Here is a 23274-nt window from a genome sequence, read left to right as displayed (position 1 = left end):
TGAACTAAACCTCCTTTCATGGCATAGTTTTGTAAAGAAACTAACACGTAATTGCGCATTGTATGAACAATTGTGGACAATTTGTTAACTGTTGTGTATTGATGTGCTGATGAAAAAGAAGTGCTCACCGCTGACAAGTCTTCTCTTGGATTTAAAAAAAAAAGTCTTTATTACAAGAAAGATCAGTGTCAGAAATTCTTGCCGAATCTGAGAAAGTTTCTGGTGCCAATTGTCGAGTTATAATTGTCGAGTTCTTATACGTGCTCTCTCATCCCCAAGAACCCCACATTCGTAAACAAAGGAAACCTGTCTCCTTAGCTCTTTTATTTTACCAGCTGGCAAATAATCTTTAGCCTTTCAACCCTATACACACTTCACAAACCCACAAAGTGGAAGAGGGACAAGAAGAGAAAAAACAAGAGGACCATATACTGCACAACATTAACGCATAAAAGATCTTCTTCGTGGTGGCAATTATGATCCTAATTTATATATATATTAGATGCTCTTGAGTTTTACTCAACACAAATTCTACTTTAACACAAATTAATACAAATACAAATATTCAACATAGTGCACCATTTCTCTAAGAGTCCACAAGTCTTTGGGGTTGGTGCCACCTGTACTTATTTTTGGTTACTCTCTGCTTTGTGGATAGTATTTCCACTATATTTTGGCACAGCCGTCTCGTCTCACACTTCTCCACAATAGTGTTGCTGTGTTCCTCGTTTTCTGTTCAATAAAACATTTCCTTTAGCTCTCGCAGCCTTTTGCCTCTTGTTTTGATCGTTGTGTTTGTGTCTCCTTCCTCATGTAACTTCCTCATCTAAATTGAAGCAATGAACAAGGAGTGGAACGTGCAAACCTGTTTAACAGGTGTCTGCACCCAATGCAAACTGCTCCCTAATCTTGTTTTTCTGTCGTGCGCAGCTCCACATTACTTGGGTTCGTTACACCTGTTTGAAAATGTCTTGGGCATTAATTCAGCTGACTGGCATTGTACGTGCGCCACACATCTGGCCTCCGATAATCCTGTTTCTTTCTGCCTTTCTTTTTTTATTGTTTTTTTCATGACACCAAATGTTTATTCCTTCTGTCTGTCCATAAAGCTATCTGTCTTTCTCTCTCTTTTCCTCCCTCCCTGTATCGCCTCCTCCCCTCCCCATCCCTCCCTTCCTCCCCCTCTCCCTGCCCCAGGCAGTGTGTCTAGTTTCACAGAGCAATTGAAGGTGACAGGGACAGAGAGAGAGGGAGAGGGAGGGAGGGACAGAGGGAGGACACATCACAGTATCGCCCGAGGCTACACAACAGCAGAGGAAGAGCGAGAGATGGAGGGACAAAGAGAAAAGAGAAGGAGAGACTCACGAAAGTACACATAGGGAATTCCATAAGCAGGTAATGGGGAAATAAAGTTACACAAAAAAGAGTTGGGATGTGAGCGAGTGTGTGCATTTTGCCCGGAGGTCAGAAGATCTTCACTTTTTTTTTTTTTTTTGGTTATCATCGACGGCGTCTTCTTTATGCCCCACACTCTGCTCCTCTCACTCATTATATATGAACACATTATTGGAGCCAGTCAGTAAGAGCAATTATAATGCACTCCCGTTTGTTTTTATTTTAACGTCTTGATGAATATTTGTCGTGGCACTGTAACCATGGCGACTGCCTCCACCGCCACTGCCTCCCCCTTTGCCTCCCCTCCTGGCCCCGTCCGCTCCCCACCCCACCTCCCCTTCCCCACCCCCCCTTCAGCGCTGAAAAAGCAAGGGATGGCGAGAGAGAGGGAGAGAGAGAGAGGGAGGGAGAGAGAGGTGACAGGAATGAACTAACAAGATGCACTAAAAAAAAAAATGCATGTCCTGGAGCTACATGAATCTTTGCAGCGAAGCACGCCCCGTCTCACACACACATGAACTCACACGCTCTCACGCACACAGACACACACACACACACACACACACGTCATGGCACTCAGCACGCAGGGATCACATAGGTTAGGCCACATTCCAACAACTGGAACACAATAAGATGCAACTAGGGTCTAGGATAAAGGAAAAACAAAAGTGGGACCAGCTACAAAACAAGGGGGCGGCGAGGTTGGGCGCGCGTGTGGTGTTAATATCACGGCTTTAGGTTGAGTTTCCAATTAACCGTACAGTTTAATCACTCAACTTTGCCTCACTTAGCACCGATTACTGTGTTCAAAGCACATCTGTTCTAGAGCAACAAAAGAAGTACAGCAATGAGGAACTTTTTCCATATTGCTAGTTCGTCATTTATTCGATTAGACTGTGGTTTTACACAAAGCAGAATATAATTTTGAAGGAAAGTGGAAAAATAATTCAGAAAACACATAAAAAAGATAAGATAATCTTGTTGCCTTGTACAAGATTACAGGAATGTAAAACACATGTAAAGTAGCTTAAGTGATCTCCACCTCAACCAGATGTGACATTATGACACTTCTTATAAGTTTATGCATATGTAGTGTATATCATTATTCTTATTATGAGCACCAATTTTTGTCCATTTTTTTTACATTCAAGTGAAGTCTCTTACGCAGGACTTTTACTTTTAATTGAGTATTTCAATCCTTTTTTTTTTCCACCACTGCTCTTACTTGTTTTTACCTTTGAACTTGTCAAGTCCTTTCCGTTCTCTAAGGCACGTCTTGGAGGAAAGTAACAGAGAAAGAGGGGTGGAGGGGGGTGGAGACAGAGCAATGGGGGCAGCGGAGAAAGAATAGCAGAGTATGAAAGAGAGAGGGAGCGACAGAGAGAAAGGGAGCGCAAAGTCTTGTCAACCGGAAATAAAACAAGCTGGCACCCTCCCCATCCCCAAGCCCCTACACCCACCCCAAAGTCACATACCTCCTCTTCACTCCCTCTATCTCTCCCCCTCTGCCTCCCCACTTCCATCTTCCGTCGCTCTCTTCTTCTCTCCCTCCGTTGCATAGAGATATATTTAAACCGTGGTGCGGCTCGCCTCTCGTTCTTTGACTATACCGTACATACCGTCATACCTGCGTCATTACTTACGCCTCACATCAGACCCTATGTGTCTATCGCAGAGGGTTTCTGCATGGTGGTCCTCTGACCTGCTCTGGGCCCAGACAATGCCTTTGTTTACTGTTCCACGGCTTAAAGCAGGAGAACAATACGTCTGTTGTCAGGGAACAATAGCTAAGCTGTAACTCACCTGTAAAGCATCTTTTCAGGCCTAAAGCGCTGGTGCAAGTACATGACAGCTGCCTGAGATCCACATAGACCTTAGGAGTTTAATCATTCCTCAAATATAAACACCAAACCGCTGATTGCGGCCTCTCATATCAAATTGCTTTTTCTTATCTTTCATTATTCCAAAAAATTTGAATTTGAAGGAAATGATGATGCACATTTGTTGTTATGTCCTGGCCTTTTATGGAACATTAAATCTCACGAGTCAAATGGGGAATTAAACAGCAGTTTATAATGGATAATGGAAACCATTATTTGCGGCCGCAGCTCACAAACAAACAAATGTTGTGAATGTTTTTTTGGGAGAAAGCAGGTTTTTAGTTGATCCAGTCCGTAACATGGTAACACGAGATTTAAGGAGGGTGTATTAGTTTGTTCTTTGATGACTGTATGTCCGCAAGTAAATTAGTTATGCAACTTCAGTAGTGCAAATATCTGAGGATTCAAAAGAATTGTTCCTTTAAGACATTAGCAGCAGAATCAGATTAATATCCATTTAAATGAAGCTGGTCACTCTGAAGAGCTGAAAAATAAAGTTTTATCTTTATATCTGGTTGTCAAGTATGTTTAATGACGAACGTGATGAAATAGATTTAAATCAATATCAAAAATATGTATCATTGTATAGAATGATCCTATTATTGTGTCCATATTTTTATATTTTTTAATGATTATCATTTTTTTTTTTTAAATAACATTTAACGTCATTTCAGTGCCTCTACCTGAGCAAAGAATCAATAAAATGAAATATTCTGGAGAGTGATATCACTACATCATAAAATGTCTCATAATGCATATACATTTCTCTTACTAAGATGTTCAAACTTTTCAGATATATTCTAACAGAGAAGTGAATCCAAGAAAAATCAATATAATATTATTTTCCTCTGTATTATTATGATTCCCACTTGTGTTCCCTTTGTTTGTGGTTTCATCAGTTTACAGCAGTTACAGAATCAAATGTCAGGTTTTAATGATTGTGTCTTTTAAGTAGCAGCCAGACAAAGATTATTAATAATAACTGAATCAAATTTGAGTTTCGTCTAAAACCGTCACGTCTGGTTCAAACACACTTGACTTTTTTTACTCAGTATTGATGTGTAATTTATTGCTAAAATTGAATTCCATCATCTATTTATCATCCGCTATCTTTCCATTATCTGTGCTTTATGCTCCACTCTCTCGGCCTCCCCTCCTCCTCTCGCTGGCATTAAGTTCAAACTTGACACTGATGTTGACTCACTTTGTCACCCCTCGGTGGCTCCCTCTCCCTTTCTCTCTCTCTCTTTCTCTTTCCCTCCCTCTCTCTCTCCCTCTTTCTCTCTCTCCCCATCGCTTGGAGGACAAGAGTGCCCGCAGACGCATTTCTCTCCAGAGCCCCCCCCCCCACACTCTTCTCCCTCTTTCACTCTCTCTCACCCTGTCTAACTCCCTCCATCTCTCTTCATACTCTCTCCTTTACACACACACAGTGTTGTCAACAAAGCTGGAGAACAAGGGACGTGGGGGGAACAGGGGAATAAAGGTCCACAGAGGAGGAGAGGAACACGCAGGACCTCCGCATCGTTTCACCTGGACGCTGGGTAAGTTTGCGGAAACGACCTCTTTGGTAGTAATTCAGTGCGCTGCGCTCGGTTCTGATGTAACTTCTTTAGCGCTGACTTCAGCTTTGGAATCAAGGTCACCGCCAACAGTCTTCACAAATATTTTCCGGAATTGAGTCAAGAATCGGATCAATAAATTCTTGACCTAGGGTGGCTTCACCCAAACCAATCAATGCTGACCTTTGACACCGTGCCGCTGCGGCACTTTGAGAGATTCGGCTTAGCGATGACCTACATTCCTTTATTTACCCTGCAAGGAGGAAATCTCCCCTAAAATGACGATAAGATGTTTGATAATAGCTCCTAATCATCTCAGAATAGGGCAGATATTTATTTAGGCTGATATGACTTAATGAGACACCTGTGTGGTTTATTATAAAAGTTAACCATTGGCTCGGTTTCCGTGTTTAGTGGGAGATTGTGTCGTTAAAGCTATAGTCTGTGTGTGTGTGTGTGTGTCTACGTGAATAAACCGGGCGTCTTTTCATGCGTACGTGTGTGCATGCATGCTCAGGTTTACCAGTATAAATAGAGCTGAAAGTAGGCAGCATTATAAATGCCATGGCTTTCAGAGTGGGTTCTAATGTACCTTATGTCCCCGTGGTATACTAGCGTAGCAATGTATAACACACACGCGCTTTGACAGCGAGCATGTAACTAACTCCATTTCTGTCTGTCATCATGAGGCTAATTCACCACAATGCCAACCATGTGTGAACTCATGCGATATGGACCCCTCCTTCTTCTTCTTCTTCTTCTTCTTCTTCTCCTTCTCCTCTTGACTCCTGCCCCTAAACCCTCACACCCCCCACGCAGGAGGAAGGACTGAGGGAGCGGGAGAGGAGTCAAGGTGACAGTAAACAGGGGGCGAGCGCACACGCAGGACGGGACTCCTTTACTTCCCTTCATGGTGGTTCGGACGCTCATAGTATGTATGAGAAGTTAACCATGCTGAACCTGCAGAGCGGCTCAAACTGGAGCGGGCCTAACAACTGGTACCATGACCCCACCGGCGTTCAGACGCAACACAGCACAGGTGAGAGGGCGTTTTCCACACAGTTCTTCGCGGTAGCTCACTTCAAGTCACTTGTGGCGTTCTCGCCGGCCTCCCGCAAAGCATGCATCAAACATTCTGTTATTTTAGAAGTGTAACGCTCCGTCGCAGGAGTTTTCTTGACACGCGCGTGTCTCTTTTGTCACCTTCCTCGCTGCCAGTGTCTGAGGGCTGTCTGCTGGACACGGAGGGCAGCATGGGGGGAGAGGCAGGGGGAGGAGGAGCGGGCCGAGGGGGAGGAGTTCCCGTGGAGAGGGACGAGGGCGAGGAGTCTCAGCTGAGGCTGCAGCTCAAGAGGAAGCTGCAGAGGAACAGGACCAGCTTCACCCAGGAGCAGATCGAGGCTCTGGAGAAAGGTCAGGCCATGCAAGCACGCACAGCTCTCTCATTGCTTCCCCAGCCAATCGCTGCCCTCCATGGGCGCAGGGCCAGACCAGAGTGTGTCATGACGCAGCTCGTCCTGCTGCTTCTTTCCCCTGCCAACACCTTCGTTGCAGGATTATAGCCTTTTACGCCTTGTTTCAAGCTCTTTTGTTGAACTGGGGGGAACAAATTGAAACAATTTCAAAATCTGGCTGTGTTCATCTTTAACTGGGCAGCGTTTTTAGAAATCCCTGAAAGGAAGGAATTCGCATCACTTCCAGATGCAAATTTTAAACTCGACCAACATTCCAGATTTGCTCCAAACAGCCTCCGGCGGTGTGTAGAGCGGAGCTTTGATAACGCATCATTACTGCGGTTGTATTATGCGCTGAGATCAGGCCCCGGTCGCCTGATATCCACTGAGAGGGATCAGAAAGCCACCCTTGACTGGATATGGCTGCAGAAGGCCCTTGAGCTAAATAAGGACGCAATGTCCACTGTGCAGCCGAGTGGAAGTGTATCACTGTGGTCACTCTGTGCAAATGACATTAATGAGGTACACTGACCTCAGTGTGCAGCCAAGGCACAATAATAATCATGTGTTGACACAGACGCCAATTATAACCAAGCCAATTATAACAATTTGTGAGACAGACTCAATTTACAGCCTTCCTTTGATATGGTGGATATGTGCTTCATGTTTTAGGGCGGGAACTTAGTTATTAACAGAATGTGTCATATGTTTAGCTTTATCCTCTGAAAGTATTAAATAATCCTCCTCCACGCGTAAACCGATTCATTTGTTCCGCTTTTCTATTAGCATGTCATTGACACGGGGGACTGATGGCGAGCGTCGCAAGCGCAGACACTTCAATCCATAAAGACGTCTCCCTTAGTAAACTTGAAACTCCAGAGTTCATCAGGATGACTCAGTCTGTCACTTAGAGGGTGGTGCAGATTCTTGTTTCGACCTGTCAACAACAAAAATGTCAGCGGTTCGTCAACTATAAATTAACTGCCGCGATGAGAAATGATTCGCTGAAACAGAAAGGGCTTCGGTGAACTCAAAGACGTTCAGTCAGCCATTCACTTGCAGTAAGCCGTTGTTAAACAGCGATCATAATAGTGCTAAATGCTGAAGCTGCTGGGATAATGGTAGAAAAGTAACAAATGACAAGTATGAAAGGATGTTTCCTGATTTTAGTTTTAGTCAGCCTTCTTTGAAATAAAGTGCTTAGGCAGCTTCTCAACTTGAATCCTTTCATTTGAACTTTCTGCGTGCTCTATAATGATGAATAATTCACACAAAGTGCAACAGATAAATATTTCAAATATGGTTGTAAGGGTACAGCTCAGCTTCCAGGATTTGTATGTTGCATGGAAATATAATTAGCAGGCCTGATGTTAAGCAGTAAACACCTTGTAAGGAAGTTGGTGTATATCAAAATTAACTTGTGATTTATTCTGTGTAAAACTGTATTTTTATCCTAAAAAAAAAAATCTACTGAGTCTAACACACCTGAAGGCCACACGGAAAGACCTATCAGACGAGCAGCTTTCCGTTTCAGTGCCGTCGCCCCTGATCAAGGCTCACGCCGTGTGTTTGACGTTCGTGAATATCTTCCGCAGAGTTCGAAAGGACACATTACCCAGATGTTTTTGCGAGGGAGAGATTGGCGAACAAGATCGATTTACCCGAGGCCAGGATACAGGTGAGGACGCCCCACAGTCAGGCGGCAGCGTTTAAACGAAACCCAGAGCTTTCCCAAGTATCGCTGCACGACCGACGGGCCTGACAGGGGTGTGATTGATTGACAGGTGTGGTTTTCAAATCGAAGAGCCAAGTGGAGGAGGGAGGAGAAGCTGCGGAATCAAAGGAGGTCGGGTGGTGTGACTTCTTGCTCACAGAGCCAGGCCCCCCTGAGCACGTCCTTCAACACGTCCGTCTACCATCAGCAGCACGGCAGCACTTCAGGTAAACATCCAGTCATGTTCTCTGGCTGCAGTGCATGCGTTCAGCGCGCCGGTGGAAAGCAACATTTACATTTGCTCTCTATGATTTATGTATTTGGTGACAGGAATATTTTAGTGCCTCATAATTAGAAACCTCAAACGTCCCCTGTTTGACATTTGCAGACAAGCAAACCATTAGAGTTCTTCCATTAGGGCGCATCTATATTCAAACGCTTCCACTGCGAGATGCACGTCACATGTGAGTAAATGTGTGTGCGTGCTCTCTCCCTCTCTCTCTCTCTCTCTCTCTCTCCCTCCCTCTCTCTCCAGGGTCCATGTTGAGTCAGGCTGAGTCGTCTCTGCCCAGCTACAGCTCGCTGTCAGTTTTCTCATCTGGAGTCCAGGTTGGACATTCATCATTCATCATTCATCAGCACCCTCCAAACTATAGCAAAACAAAGTCGTCATCGCAGAGCGCAATCTGTGTATTATCACCTCTGGGGCCTAAAGGCAACGAGAATGAAACTAAATGTGGAATTAAATACATAACATATCAGAACTGAAAATTAATATTAATAGTTTAACAGTAACACATCATTTATTCTTCTTCTCATTATCAGTTATAATTGCTCTCAGTTATATTAAGATAAATTAATTATTATTATTAACGATATAAATTATATCACTTTACATTATAAAAATACTGAAAAAAGAAGTAAGTAGAAAATCCAAATATAGGAAATGATTGTAGTATTAGAGATTAATTCATTTATTTGATCATCGACTGAAGCCAAAGTGCTCACATTTAATGCTTTGAGCTTATTTAATATGAAACATCTTCAAATGATTGGATTAATGTAGTTATACTGTCTATATTAACTCCTGAAAAGAGCTTTTAGTTTCACTGATCTCCCAGATCTTGAGGCCTTCATCTGGATATCTCTACAACCCCATAGGCTCAGTCGAGCTCCATGTTTTAAAATTGACAACTGGAAGGTTGACATTTAAAAAAAAAGAAAAATGTTTTGTCACAGTGTCTACCCCTATTTCTAGTCTGCGTTAACTCTCAAATCACAGGTCTGTTTGTCGTTGGTTGCACACCCTGTGCTTAATGCAAATGAGCCGTGGACATCTAAGACCTTGGCGGACTTTCCATTGTTTATAGAAATCACAACTGTTTTCAAGCTGTACGGTTGACGGTGTTCTGCACGACCTGGAGGCTTTCATTTATTATTTATTTAAGCAGCTTGTGTCATCACAGTGTCAGAAATTTCTAACACATTATCATTCACGCTGCTCTGGTTTTGCACCGCATTTTCGACACATTATAACCATTATAACCACATTTATGTTGGTGGCTTTGCATTAATCTTATTCACATCATAATATTCACCCAGTACGGAATCCCTAAGTGGCCATGCATTCATACATATTATTTTCTTCATTTTCCCACGATAACAAGTTAAATTCCTGTGTTTTCTCAGGATCTCGGGAAAACAAAGCTTTGTTTTCTTGAGATCTCCAGAAACTTTATTGTTATTATCGGTGTTAAGGGCATCGTTTAGTCAGCACGACGGGTCACATGTGATGGAACTCTCTCCAATCACGAGAAAACAGAGGAAATTAACTTGTTATGGGAAAATGGTGGAAATAATAAGTGAACTCATGACCGCTTAGGGCCTCCGTAACCTGACTCTCCACTCCCTCAATGAAGTGTCATTCACTGTGGTTAAAAGCCCAATAGACCATTTTCATGACATACATTTAGACTTGTCACGGTGAGGAATGTGCAGGTGCATGTCACGTCAAGTCATAGCAATAGACGGAGAAATAACACGGCAGCATGTTAAAGTGCGTTTACTAGAATAACAGAACGTTATACTATTATTTAATTGAATGCTTGAGGAAGACCAGAAAATAAATGATAAATAATTTAAGTGCTTTTAAAGAATCCTCTCACCGGCTGCTCTACACTTCCTCCACACTCCAATACTCTAGCACCTCCGTGTGGTTGTACCGAAACCGTGCAGTTCAAACGTCTTCAAACTTCATGTACAGTAAATGGTGCCATACACATCAATGTATTTAAAAAGAGAATTTCTTTTTGAATTTTTTCTGTATGTAAATCTAATCGATCGTTCCTCTTCTCCGCTTCTCCTCCCCTATGTCAACTCTCAGTCTATTCCTCCCCAGTCGGCCTCCTCCTACTCCTGCATGTTACCTCCATCCCCTTCTGCACCCCGCAGCTTTGACTCATCGGCGTACTCCTCCCCTCATTTGCAGACTCCGCCCTCAGCCAACGGCAACACAGGTGAGCGTAACAATCGAAAGACACGCAATTAAGAGACGCTTGCTTTAGGTCTGTCCGCCTCGTCCGTGACTGCTCACTGAGTAGCACACGGTGAGTTGGACTTGTAAAACTAAGCCCACCTTTCTTCTTCTCCTTCTCCTCCCTTCAGGGCTCATATCGCCCGGAGTGTCAGTGCCGGTCCAGGTTCCAGGAACTGAGCCGCAGAGCATGAGTCAGAACCTGGGTCAATACTGGGCCAGATTACAGTGAACAACAGACAATCGATGCCATGACAAAAGAAGTCGGAGTCAAAAAAAACAACAAAAAAAAACATAGTGTCAAGAGATCAATATTGGGACCCAGGTTTTAAGAAAGCACAGGGCAAAGATATAGAGGGGCCTCGTTGTGTTTACGGGACCCCGAAATGCTTTAAATGTTTACAAATACAGCCGAGAGCAGCTTTGGTTGCACTTAACAGCACTCTGGTCATACTGGTACTGTCTTAGTATTATTAGGTTGCACTGTTTACTTTTGGATAGCACGTTAATCATAGAGCTGAGGTCACGATTAGGATCAATTTGAGGTGTGTTTGGGATGAAAACAGAGGCAGGATTAGTGGGAGGCTGAAGTCAGGATTTAGTGCCTGTGAGGATGCATGAAGGTGGAGTTAGTCTCAGTTCACAAACTAAACAAAAATAAGGAAAAACAATGCCACCTAAACCTCAGTGCACCATGACACGTGTCTCTAAAAATCAAAGAAATTAAGTAACTGCTTTGATCATTTTCATAGACAAACTTTATTTATAAAAAGAGAAAGAGAGAGAAAGAAAGTTAAACCCCTGGCTTTAAGTTTACTTTAAGTGGTTACGAATGCGATTCATCCACACGCGAACGCTTCAATAGGTGACTCATCAGTTCTAAGTAAATGCCAGCAGATGTCAGGTGTACTGTGAAGTGTAACCACAGGTTCTTGTTACTTGAGCAGCTCAGTGATATTGTGATAGCAAGGTGAGCCTAAGCTGCGCGAGGTGGAGATTTAAATCTCGCTTATGGCAATCACTTGTACTAAAACTTAAAAACCTACTGTAAAAAAAAAACAACAACAACAAATGAATAAAAAAAAAAGTGTCACTCCTGCCTATCCTGCCAGCAACATTACACCGAGACCGCATATTTTTGTACAGACATCCGTGTACGTCAGTGACTACCGTGGGAATATTGTCAGATGCTAATAGAGGGAAGAATGTAGCACGTTGTGAACTCAAATCATCCTTGAAGCACAAGTAAATTAATAGGAATGCGAAACACCAATCATATAGGTAACAGGCATTTTAATAGGATTTACAAGATTTTTTTTTTTTGAAAACAAATACAGAAAATATTCAATTTTCACTTTGTTTTACGGAAAAGTGAAGTGGACCTATTTTTTGCAAGTGAAAAAACAACTAAAGCCATTCCATACCAAAATTAGCAGTGATTAATATACTTCGATTAGCAGGGTATTTTTGTACGTCACTAATGGCACATATCTATCAGCCGAAGACAATCAAGCGTCATTACACACCAAACAAGGCAGCCACTTTAAGAGACCGACAATCAAAGCAGGCGATGGAGGGGATGGATAAGCTGCGAAGCGACTGCAGCGCTGTCCATACGGCAGCGACGACTTTAACTATTGTGCATGACGAAAAACAGGCCGCTCCAGACAATCTCGCAGAAGTGAACCGAGCATTGTACAAAAAGCCGTTGCTGTTCTCTGCAGGGAGTTCCAAGCCTCTGCTCGCTTTCCTCCGTCAGTTTTGTTGATGCATCTCATACGAAATGTCTCTCAGCTCTTATTTATTTGTCTTTTCACTCGTTCACACAATGAGTCCTTTGTGTTGTTTTTGTTGTTGTCGTGCGTTGTGTTAGTACTGTATAGCTACCAAGAGTCAACCCTTTTGTGAAGGCCTTGGATCCCTTTAATGAAAATAAAGCCGTGTGTAATGAATATGAATTGAATTGTGATGGTGTGTGTTATTTTAGTCAGAGATGTTTGGCACAATATCACTACAGTCACCTAAAATGATTTTTTATTAGTCCATTAATAAAATAATGTCTTTGTTTTATTAAGGTGGACAGGAACCCAAACCGCAGCCACACATACAAATGAAATCCAGTCAAATGCAAACTCGGTTTCCCAGGATTCAATATTTCACACAACTTCAAAAGGGCAGCAGCGTGAACAGGGCGTGTAGTGTTATCCCAATGGAACGGCAAGCAGCTAAAAGGCTGTTCATTTTCCACGGGGCAGTGGCATGAAGTGGACATGACGGAAACTGGCCAGCCATTAGCGGAGCCGCATTTTGTCCTAATGGCATGACTCACTTGAGCCCTGGAGGATGAACAGAAATTAAAGACGGGGGGAGGGGGAGGGGGGCAGGGAGGCAGAGGGAAAGATAACACCAGCGATGCTGTGCAGGAAGAGTGAAAATGCGGGCCCATATACATAATGGGCCTCTAAGATGGGATGTGAGTAGCCAGAGTACTCCAGCTTAGTGCAGCGTCATCATCAGTTCCTCGAAGACTCGTGTTGATGAAACTCAAGGGTGATTCACCTCTCGTGTTCTATTTGTGTTTCCTGTAAGTCCAGGTACATTCATTTTTAATTAAAATGAGCATCTTCATTTTTATTGTTGTGTTTGAAACTGGAATTAAAGATTCTGGTCACTACCTTACATCAAGCGAGTCGACGCGGTGTTGGTGGAATATAAGAACCACTGATGGAAATGAAAACGTTTTCTCAGACAAAGGAAGCATTAGTGACTTTCCATTGTGATCTGGCATAAACATCTGTACCTCTTTCTCAAGGAGTCCTTATTTAGATTTCTATTTAAAGAGTTTCATAAAATACCAGTGAGTATATATTCGACATTTTGGTCATGTGATTTTCATGACGACAACTCAACAGATTCCTTTTTATTACCAGAAAACAAAAATTCCCCCTTGTGGTAAAGCTCAGGGAGACTGTGTGGGCTGCTTAGTGTGAATATGTTAATTTGAAGTCGAGACCAAGATTGTGTTTTCAGTACAAATAAAGAGCTGTGGCCTACCGACATGAAACCATATATAGTAGCAATAGTTTGGTGACATGAACTGAGTGGGTAGCAAGCTGAACTGATCTAAAGTCTGAGGTGACCCCACTGATAATGGTAATTAACGTATGACGCAGACACTTCAAGTAAGTTTCCCAAAACTACAAAGGAGGGACTGTGCAAGACTGTGCTTCCCAGCCCCAAATCCACCATGCTGACTGCAGGCCCAGGCTGCACAGTGAACCCAGATGGAGTGGCCATGTTTCCTGCTCAAACGGTGAGCGCTAGTAGTGTTGTTATGGTCTGCTTGTTTCACTCGGACACATTTGGGATGGGAAACACTTAGAGAACCAGGGCCTGGTTGTATCCAACGGTCACACACAAAAAAAAAAAAAAACGATTCATGGGATTAGTAAGCATAGCTCAACATTAAGACCTTTTTCTGACCAAAAAAAAAAAAAAACATTCTGCATGAATATGTCTGAGTAGAAAGGAAGGGAAAGGGAAATAAATAAGTTAGAACTACAGGGAGTAGTTTGCTGCTTTCTCTTTAACATAATTTATTGTTTAAGTTAAATAAGCTTGAGTACAAGGCAAATTGGGTTGCTTGTACTATAGTAACTGAGTTGGCCTAACTAGAAAAGTCTTGTGGCATGTACTCAAAGCTAGCTAAATTGAAACTGCTTAAAAGTGTCCATGCAAATTGTCACATCGAATTTTTACATTGAGCCAGCACATCATTTTTTAGAGTGCAACTACAAAGCAACTGACTGAAACCAAATACCTTCATGTGTAGAGGGGCTGTATCTTACAACAAATGTAAATAACCAAATTCATTGTTTGGGCCAAGGCTAATACATGAAACATTTTTGCTTCTAAAGGACCTGGAGGCTAGTTTTTTAATCCGCTACAAACTTGTATATATTTAATCTTAACATATTAGAAATGATTTATATTCATTAGATATGGAGGAGAGCTAAATGGATATTAAACATATTTTTATTAAGGGGCTTTATGATTGCAGAGGAGGGGGTGTCAGTCTGCAGATGTACAAAGGCTACAGGAAATACCAAAACGTAGTTGCATACAAGTTAAGAGACAAGACACGTCTTGTTGGTATTAAAGATCAGCAGGTCGCACTAAAAAAAAAATCAAATACATTTTACCCCGGATATTATGCATGTTTGTGTTGCCTTATATGGCCTCACTACCGGTCATTGTGTAGGGGGGGGAAGCAGAAGAAAAGACGCTCTACTTGATGAGAGAGAGACAGAGACTGAGTCGACTGATCGATAAGCCCAGCCTTGTCTCAGGAGACGTCGAAGCATCAGAGGAGAAACAACGGTGAGCTTTGTTTCTGCTGTCTGTAATTTAGGATGGTTTGGAGGAAACTGCCGCTAAAAATGTCTGTGTTTCCTCCAGACAATAAACTGAATAACGGACCGCTTGTGTTTTTTTCTTCAGTTTGCAGTTACCGGAATGGAGCTGGTCCTGGGGTTATTAATGATTTTATCCTTAACGGAATACACATCAGCCTCGTCAGACCAATACGCAAGAGCGGTGGTGAGTAGAAAATGCTTATAACTAAGAAAAAAAAAAAAGAAAAGAAAAACTTTTATAAGAAGCTGATAGGATGTTTGCGTCGCTTTCTCCGTGTTGAAATATAAAGTATGATTTAGTGTAATACTAAGCTTTTTTAAAATAATAATAATAATAATAATAATAATACACACACACACACACACACACACACACACACACACACATATATATTATATATTAACATATCTCAATGTGTGATTAAGGACGCATTTATTGAGATTTCAGTTTTTTATTGAGCAGCCATATCAGTTTACTCATTGTTTTTGTGCATTAATATTGATGCACACCAGGCACACACATATTTCCTCTGAGGATTGTCATATAGAGGAAACATATGGCGAGGAAGGGGGGCTGGTGTAAGTTAAACGTCCTAATGAGTCACAAAAGCACAAGAAAAGACTTTTGTTCACTCTTGCAACCCAAAAGCCTAATGATTTGTATTATTTTCAATGTCTTACACTGAACAAAAAAGATATACCTGATTCACAGCCAACTGCAGCTGCATGTGTGACGCAAACGTTTCAAACCACAAAGAAGCAGCACACAGGACTTCCTAAAAAAAACTGACATAAATGTTGTCACTTTAGGGAAAATGCTTCTTCCACATGGCACCCTGTAATCTTTTCAGATCCTTTTTCATACAAGTCTGACTGGACCAAAACACGAGCTGAAGTGACACATGCAAGACAATAGCATTCACATTTGTACACATGAGGTGGACATGTTACTTATTGTTACAAATGAAACACTGCTGGACATGAAATGCGCTAACTGTGAAGGAAATTAAACTACTTGAAGCGTGGAGTCAAAACCCACAGAGAGACGACAGTTGAAGGCGTTGGCCCACACCTTTCCTTTCATCTATGCAAGGTTGCAAGGTTGAAACGAGGTGGAGGCAGTAAAGCAGGAAGAGTCGATTTCAAAATCACTTTTAAGAAACTGATTTTGTGTGCGAACAGTACATTACACCAGATTAATCAGCCTATAGGTCCATTTGCAACTTCTCTATTCGTTGTTCCAAATAAATGGGACTTACCCAACAAGGATCATGCAACAGTGAAGAGAGAAAGACACAACACCTTATGATGGTTCTACTGGTCTGACTGAAAACTGGTGATAGACGGTCATGAGCGGAGCAGTGTGGCCATTATGACACCCAAGTGAGTTCATTTTAGAGATGGATCTCAGCAATGTGGTTAGTGGTGTGATTATCAAAAAAGAAAATACAGATGTGTTAATGTGTTCATTTCCTTCCACCTTACACAGTATTACAGTTATGATGAATTAGTCTTTTGACTGAAATGTTAGGCTTGTGAGAACATTCCCAGGAAAGCAGTAAAGACACACCTTCTGCATTTCAAAGAGGAAAGAGGCCTTCCACAGAACTATCTTGTTTGCACAATGTGTTACTATCTATACCTCAATAAATAATTTGCAGGAAATCAGCCCATTTCATGTGGTTCCTTGTTTTCTCTCCAGGACTTTCTGAGTAGATATGGATACCTTTCTCCTCCCGATCCACGCACAAGTAAACTGCAGACCAAAGAGGGGATCGAGAAAGCTATTCGCGTCATGCAGAGATTCGGAGGGGTCCAGGAGACCGGGCAGCTTGGTAATAACCTCTGAACCTACATCCATCAAGACAATGTAACCCTTACATTTCACATGCCTGGGGTCACGTGATGCCCCAAACTTCCTATATTCTCCTGCTCAGTTTCGACATGATCAACTTCTCTTTTAGACGAAGAAACCATCAAACTCATGTCTACGCCACGATGTTCTCTGCCTGATGTTATTGGAAGTGAGGACATGCTGAGGAAGAGGAGGAGGAGGAAAAGATATGCCCTGTCAGGCCTTAAGTGGCACAAGAAAGACCTCACATGGAGGTGCGTTTCCTGTCATGTCATCCTGTGGTTTTCTTATTGAATCATAGGGATTTTCTTTCCAGTGTTGCCTTATTACTCCATAATGTTTTCACATGACTGATATCACATGGAGCTGTGTTCATTGCCTAAACAAAGCTCTGGTTCATAAACATGGGTTTTTCAGGGCATGTTCTGTGATCACAAGCTGTGTCATTGCAGTAAGGTGTCAATGAATGAGGCTGTGGCACACCAAGCTGATGATTGGCATTTTCTGCTGTCAGGCTGTCGATGAGTGTCTAAAACCCCGGCTTTTGTTGTAAAATGGTGGCGTTCCAGCGTATTGAATCTGTAACAGAGGACACACATTAACACATAGAGTTGCAGAAAGTATGCTCTACCTGGTTGATAGCTGTAGTATTTGAGGTCTGTTTGATCCAGGCGTTTAGCTATAAAAGACATTAAAGGTCCAGCATGTAGGATATAGTGACCTCAGGAGGATACGTTTTGGATTGCAACCAACTTGAATAACCCTTCGCCTTGCTTTACAAGCAGAGGAATCGGAAGTGGCCGTTAAAAATGAGAAAAATACAAGAGGCCTAACACGCTGGACTTTCAAGAAAACAAACACCATAGATCAATAATAAAAAATAAAAGAGAGTATTGGCATACACCACTTCATTTAAAATAAACCTTGCATCCAAAATTTAGGGTTATTTGGAGTTATATTAGGTTGTGTTTTGGCTTTGCAGGTGCGTAAGTAGAGTTGTTTTATTGCTGGTCTATTGGTGAGGTTTGCTGACATTAAGAGAAATATCGAATAGGCCCAGGCTAACTTTGGATTAAGGAACTATACCGACATTGGTAACACTATCTATGAAGGTTGTATTTATAATGCCATTTGAATGCACTCATAATATTTTATAAGGTGTCTATAAAGCATTCTAATGGTCATTATTACATCTATACATATTCACAAGTCGTCATAACCAACTTCATGATGCATTATGACAACTGGTTATGAATGATTATAATTTTAATCTGAATAGTGCATTATAAATATGTCAATATCTGCCTAGTCACTTGTTAGTTTTATGATGCATCACATTTAGCATCATTCATAACCAGTTGTCAAAATGCATCATGACGTTGTTAAGACGACTTGTGAATATGTATAGATGTAATACAGACCATTATAATGCTTTATAAACACCTTATAAAATATTATGAGTGCATTCATAGGGCATTATAAATACAACCTTCATAGAAAGTGTTACCCAGACATTTTAACCCTCTGAACGACAGAATGCCTACCCTTTATAATGATACTAACCATTCTTCTTATCTGCAGCATCGACAGCTACCCAACACCCTCAACCTCTCCCAATCTGCCAGACCATTTGGTGGACAACATTATGTTTTATGCCTTTAAAGCCTGGAGTGACGCGGCTCCCTTGGAGTTCCGTAAGGTGTCCAGTGACAAAGAGAGAGACATCAGAGTGTCTTTCGCGCAAAAGCTCCACAATGACGGGTACCCTTTTGACGGCCGCGGTGGCACCCTGGCCCACGCTTTCTTCCCTGGCATGGATGAAGTGTCGGGTGACACACACTTTGATGATGATGAGATCTGGAGCTATGGAGGTATTCACTGACTGAAATCATGATGATTGGAGGATGGCTAGAGGACCTGTGTTACCTTAGATTTAAAGAGTACAGAGAAAGACCACGTCATAGACACAAAATGTATGCTTTTTTTTTATGTCTTCCAGTAACACTTTTGTTTCACACTTCCCCAGGTGACAGCAGCGCCACAGACTTATTCACAGTTGCAGTGCACGAGTTTGGCCACGCGCTGGGCCTGGCTCATTCCTCCTCCGATCCGTCCATCATGAGGCCGTACTATCAGGGTCCCGTGGGACGCGTGGACAGTTTTCAGCTGGCAGTGGACGACATGCTGGCCATCCAGCAGCTTTATGGTCAGTGGTCAAAGTAAAGCTCAGACTATAATATCACTACATACAGACTGATAGAGTATTACACATGCCACTATTGCAGAAACAGAAAGCTCTTTTGAACCCTTCTGGCCTTTCACCTGAAATGCTTTTTTTGAAGGACAGTTCAGGTGAACATGATGGTTTTGGGAGGATATACGCAGATTTCCACTGGCAATAAAACAAATGCAGGCCTAGTCAAATAAATGCCTCTACTGCTGCCTCCACAGTCGAAATGATATCATATCATTTATCATTACACTTCTTGCAAAGATGCCGTCATTAACAGGTAGTTACTGAACCAGTTCCTTTCATGTCTTTAAAAAGACACACAGCATCCTGTGCGTCAAACACCTCTGGCCTCTCAGATAAGTGTGGGTTTCTTGTGCGGCTTTCTCCCTCTTCAGTGGCGTCACTGTTTCGTTGCAGGTGTGAAGGATTCTGGGCGACCAGGTGGCGTTGATCCGGATCTCCCCCGCCTTCCCACTCAACCTCCCCCAAAAGCAACACAGCAGTGAGTTAAACAATGATCCCTGCTGCACCTCAGTCCAAACATTAAGCACCTATCATTTGCTTTTACAAACTGTCAATGCAGGCATGGCTACACAGGCAAATGAATGGTGATGAGGATTTTAAGCCTGGTCATAAGAAGATAAAGATAAAAGCCTTGTGATTGATCATGGCTCTTGCAGTGTTGCTGTGGCTTGTTGCACCCTCTAGTGGATTTTTTGTTTATTACTCAAACTACATGCATTAACAGGACACTTTCTCTGTCCCAGTGCCGATCCCGCATTCGCTGAGAGATGTCAGGGAGGATTTGATGCGATAGCAAATATCAGGGGAGAGGTCTTCTTTTTTAAAGGTAAGAAAAAAATCATCAGGGAGTATAAATCCTATTTTATGTGACAAAAATGCCATAAACAGTTGTATGCTCTCTTTTCTTGAAAAGGTGCACAGTTCTGGAGAATCAGGAAAGACGGCTCTTTGGTGTCCTTAAATCCGGCCCTGATCAAAAACTTCTGGTTTGGCCTTCCACAGGGAACCAACAAGGTTGACGCTGTCTACGAGAGGCAGAGTGACAGCATAATTATCTTCTTCATTGGTACGAAATGTTGTGGTTAGGTGGGCTGATCCAACTTTTCAGGGGTGGGAGGTGTGAACCTGTCTGAGTCATCTCACACATCTCAGATGTATTATTTGTTATTTGTTATTATTTGCTATTTTATACAAAAATCACAGGGGAGTCAAACATACGGTCCGTGGGCCAAAACCAGCTCACCACAGGGTCTAATCTGGACCACAGGATGAATTTGCAATTTTTCAATATAAGTTTTCTAAAGACATTACAGGTTGTTCACAAATTGTTTTGTGAAATACTACTAGACCAGACTACTAGAGTTACTTATTATATTATATATTTTGTTATTATGCTCCTGGTCCGGCCCACTTGAGATCAGATTGGGTCGTGTGTGGCCCTTGAACTGAAATGAGTTTAACACCCCTGCCTTAGAATAACATCCTATATATCCATATCCAGAGAGGAACCATGATATTTTAAAACTAAAATAAGCCATTTAAAATACATTGCTTGGCCTATTGAAAGTACTTCACCATATGACTGCGGTTGTAATATTGTCATGCCCACTGTAAAATTTAAGCAAAGTCACTGCGACATAAAAGATCAGCTTAAAACTACCCACATAAACAAGTTTCCTCCCATGCATTCAGGCTCTCAGTACTGGCTCTTCAAAGACACGCAAGCCATGGAGGGGTACCCTCGCCCCCTCTCTGATTGGGGCATGACGAAGAGTGACGGGACGGCAGTGGACAGAGTGGATGCAGCCTTCACCTGGGCCCACAACGGCAAGACCTACCTGTTCAGCGGAGGGCAGTTTTGGAGATTTGACGAGAGCCAGAAGGATCAACGGCAGGTCAGGCAGCCGGATACGGGCTACCCACGAGACAACAGCCTCTGGGGAGGAATGCCTACCCACATGGATGATATCATAAGCTGGGGAGAAGGTAACATCGCGTTCAGATGCCTAAATATGCAACACATTTCAGACACAGATAAATAAACAAGACTATTGGTTATTTTAGTGTAGCTGACACACACGTGTTACACAGAGGAATGAAGTTGTGAAAGATAACAAAGATAAAGATAAGAAACGCTCAAAGCCATATGCAATCTGAATTATATAGTTTACTGTTATGCTAAATATTAAAAGCATGGGACTTGTGGCCTGCGGTACAAACAGTGGAAATGAAATGCAGGTTTATGCGCAAGAAACGTGCGGAAAGTAAATGTCCTCTTTTGCAACGTGCTCTAGATAGTTTATTTTAGCGTAGAAGCATGCAGTAATCGCAGCAAAGGTGTGTAAGAATGTTGCCAATGTGAATGCATTTGGCCATAAACCAAACGACGGAGCAAACAGAAACTTTAACGAAACCATAAGAAAAAAAGAGGGGATCATTGAAGTATTTCTTTTTTTTTCATGGTGCCTGTCCTCACAGTGCAACCCTTGTGGAGTCAAATAATCATTCTAAATATATATAATTATATATATAGTTTCTTGTCTTGTCATCAAATAATAATAAATTTGAAATGTGCTACATCTTGCTGTAAATAGACGTAACAAAAAAAATAAAAATAAATAAAAAAATCTCTTCCGATCTATCTCACAGTATGTTTTATTCACTGATTGCTGCTGTCTTTTAGGCGATGCCTACTTCTTCAAGGACAACCTCTACTGGGTGGTCCAGAAAGGAAGACTGAACGAAGAATATGCCACACCTAAATCCACTGCAGTAGACTGGCTCAGGTGTCCAGCTCCTCTGACGCCCACAACAGAAAACCCTAAGGAATGCAACTGTGGCTTCAACAGATCGTCTCCGGTGCTAACAAGCAGCTGGCTCCTCATGGCCTCTCTTATATTGGTAATCAATGAGCTTAATAGGAACCTCAAATTTGCTTGATTTGTCGTTGAAACCCGAGCGGCTGCTTTGGCTCTGCTTCGCTCTTTCCGCTGGGAGTGGGGAGAGACTATCTGCATTGTCAAACACTGCCAGAACATCACAGCCCTGGCCTACGTCATGCATTTTAAAACGTTTGTGTTCGAGGAATTTAGTAGAAGGGATGTTTTATTGTACATTGTTTTATGAGAGCCCACCGTTGACCCAGAAAAACATTTACAGTCTCTTATTGTCATAGAATGCCCTTGGATTTTACGATCTCTTTTTCTAGATTAATTCCTGGATTGCTGGAAATTGGTCACCATAATCTAGCAAACAGAATCTGCTGCCTCATAACAACACTCTGACGTTAGGAGTGCAAACAAGGAACACGGAAAGGAAAAGGACCTTATCAGCAATAATCAGTTTGTTTATTATGCTCTTTCTCAGGATTTGTCATGTGTGAATGAGGTTACATCCCTACAATCCAGACAGAAATATGTGTTGCTGAAGTACACTTGCAGGAAGTGCAAATTTTTTTAAAAAATATTTTTTATATTTTTTATCAGGATTTCAAACATGTACATATTTCACATTAGTGTTAATTACTAACATATTTTATCGTTAAATTTGATTGTTTTTTTTTGCTCAGGTTAAGATCTGTGTGGTTACATCTATGCACTGTAGCTTGCATCATTAAAATGTGTCAATCTTTCTTTGCTTTTTTCCTTTCTGACTACCAAAGGCAAATATCTTTAAGAGTCGTATCTCTTGACTGTACAAACTTTGTTCTTGAACCCGTGTTGTTTCTATGTCGATTACTCATGACACATATGATACAATAGCGCAAATGCTGAGCATTCTCCAGTGACAGTCCCCTATGTGGTGACTGAGATCACTGGGTGATATAGCTCTTATAGGAAAACCTGTCCCTGCGGACGCATGACACGCCTAGCATTGGAGCCGGGTGTTGGCAAAAAAAGTTAACAATGAAGGAAGGTCAGAATGATAAAAATGTCTTTACAGTTCTGTGCTGATTTATTTCAAGGTGGTTTTAAATGGTCAAATTTGATTGTTCACTTTAATGCTTTTCCTCAGAACTATATAGTGTAGCTTTCATTCTCATTAAAATGTTATTTCTTTTCTGACTCCCAAAGGCAAACATCTGAAATTAAAGTGAAAAACTGTTGAGATGAAAAACAAAAATAGTTACTTCAAATGCCTTCTTTTGAACCGTTAGTTATCCATTACTCACTTTTAGTTATTCAAGGATGTTTGAGTTTACATAGGAGC

General features: G+C 41.9%; 2 protein-coding genes across 3 annotated transcripts; both read left to right on the top strand.

Annotated features, from left to right (window-relative positions):
• Positions 1 to 4610: 4610 nt before the first annotated feature.
• Positions 4611 to 12496, top strand: pax10 (paired box 10). The gene is made up of 8 exons (XM_047608136.1): positions 4611 to 4819; positions 5657 to 5876; positions 6056 to 6250; positions 7887 to 7969; positions 8076 to 8232; positions 8541 to 8614; positions 10389 to 10521; positions 10670 to 12496. The coding sequence occupies exons 2-8, from the start codon at positions 5771 to 5773 to the stop codon at positions 10768 to 10770; spliced, it is 849 nt and encodes a 282-aa protein (XP_047464092.1). The 5' UTR covers positions 4611 to 4819; positions 5657 to 5770; the 3' UTR covers positions 10771 to 12496.
• A 2312-nt stretch (positions 12497 to 14808) lies between these two features.
• On the top strand, positions 14809 to 22696 carry mmp25b (matrix metallopeptidase 25b). Of its 2 annotated transcripts, XM_047609052.1 has the most exons (12): positions 14809 to 14918; positions 15039 to 15137; positions 16656 to 16788; positions 16918 to 17062; positions 18390 to 18679; positions 18835 to 19014; positions 19459 to 19543; positions 19809 to 19891; positions 19979 to 20131; positions 20758 to 21051; positions 21749 to 21966; positions 22274 to 22696. In XM_047609052.1, exons 2-12 carry the CDS (start codon positions 15054 to 15056, stop codon positions 22307 to 22309), a joined length of 1701 nt encoding a protein of 566 aa, XP_047465008.1. In that variant the 5' UTR covers positions 14809 to 14918; positions 15039 to 15053; the 3' UTR covers positions 22310 to 22696. The 2 variants fall into 2 exon arrangements, with proteins under 2 accessions (XP_047465008.1, XP_047465007.1); XM_047609051.1 differs by having other exon boundaries at positions 21749 to 22696.
• Positions 22697 to 23274: the final 578 nt, after the last annotated feature.

The sequence above is a fragment of the Mugil cephalus genome, chromosome 16 (genome assembly GCF_022458985.1).
Source record: "Mugil cephalus isolate CIBA_MC_2020 chromosome 16, CIBA_Mcephalus_1.1, whole genome shotgun sequence".
Classification (NCBI taxonomy): Eukaryota; Metazoa; Chordata; class Actinopteri; order Mugiliformes; family Mugilidae; genus Mugil; species Mugil cephalus.
The sequence above is the reverse complement of the archived record's forward strand: the minus strand, read 5'-3'. Positions and strand labels throughout refer to the sequence as shown.

What these genes read in the sequence shown, in the direction of transcription:
- pax10 (XM_047608136.1), top strand. Translation starts at nt 5,771, where the DNA reads ATGTATGAGAAGTTAACCATGCTGAACCTGCAGAGCGGCTCAAACTGG. An exon ending in GATCGAGGCTCTGGAGAAAG is followed by an intron (nt 6,251 to 7,886) that starts GTCAGGCCATGC and finishes TATCTTCCGCAG; the next exon opens with AGTTCGAAAGGACACATTAC. An exon ending in CTCAGCCAACGGCAACACAG is followed by an intron (nt 10,522 to 10,669) that starts GTGAGCGTAACA and finishes TCCTCCCTTCAG; the next exon opens with GGCTCATATCGCCCGGAGTG.
- mmp25b (XM_047609051.1), top strand. Translation starts at nt 15,054, where the DNA reads ATGGAGCTGGTCCTGGGGTTATTAATGATTTTATCCTTAACGGAATAC. An exon ending in AGAGGTCTTCTTTTTTAAAG is followed by an intron (nt 19,892 to 19,978) that starts GTAAGAAAAAAA and finishes TTTCTTGAAAAG; the next exon opens with GTGCACAGTTCTGGAGAATC. An exon ending in TATCATAAGCTGGGGAGAAG is followed by an intron (nt 21,052 to 21,748) that starts GTAACATCGCGT and finishes GCTGTCTTTTAG; the next exon opens with GCGATGCCTACTTCTTCAAG.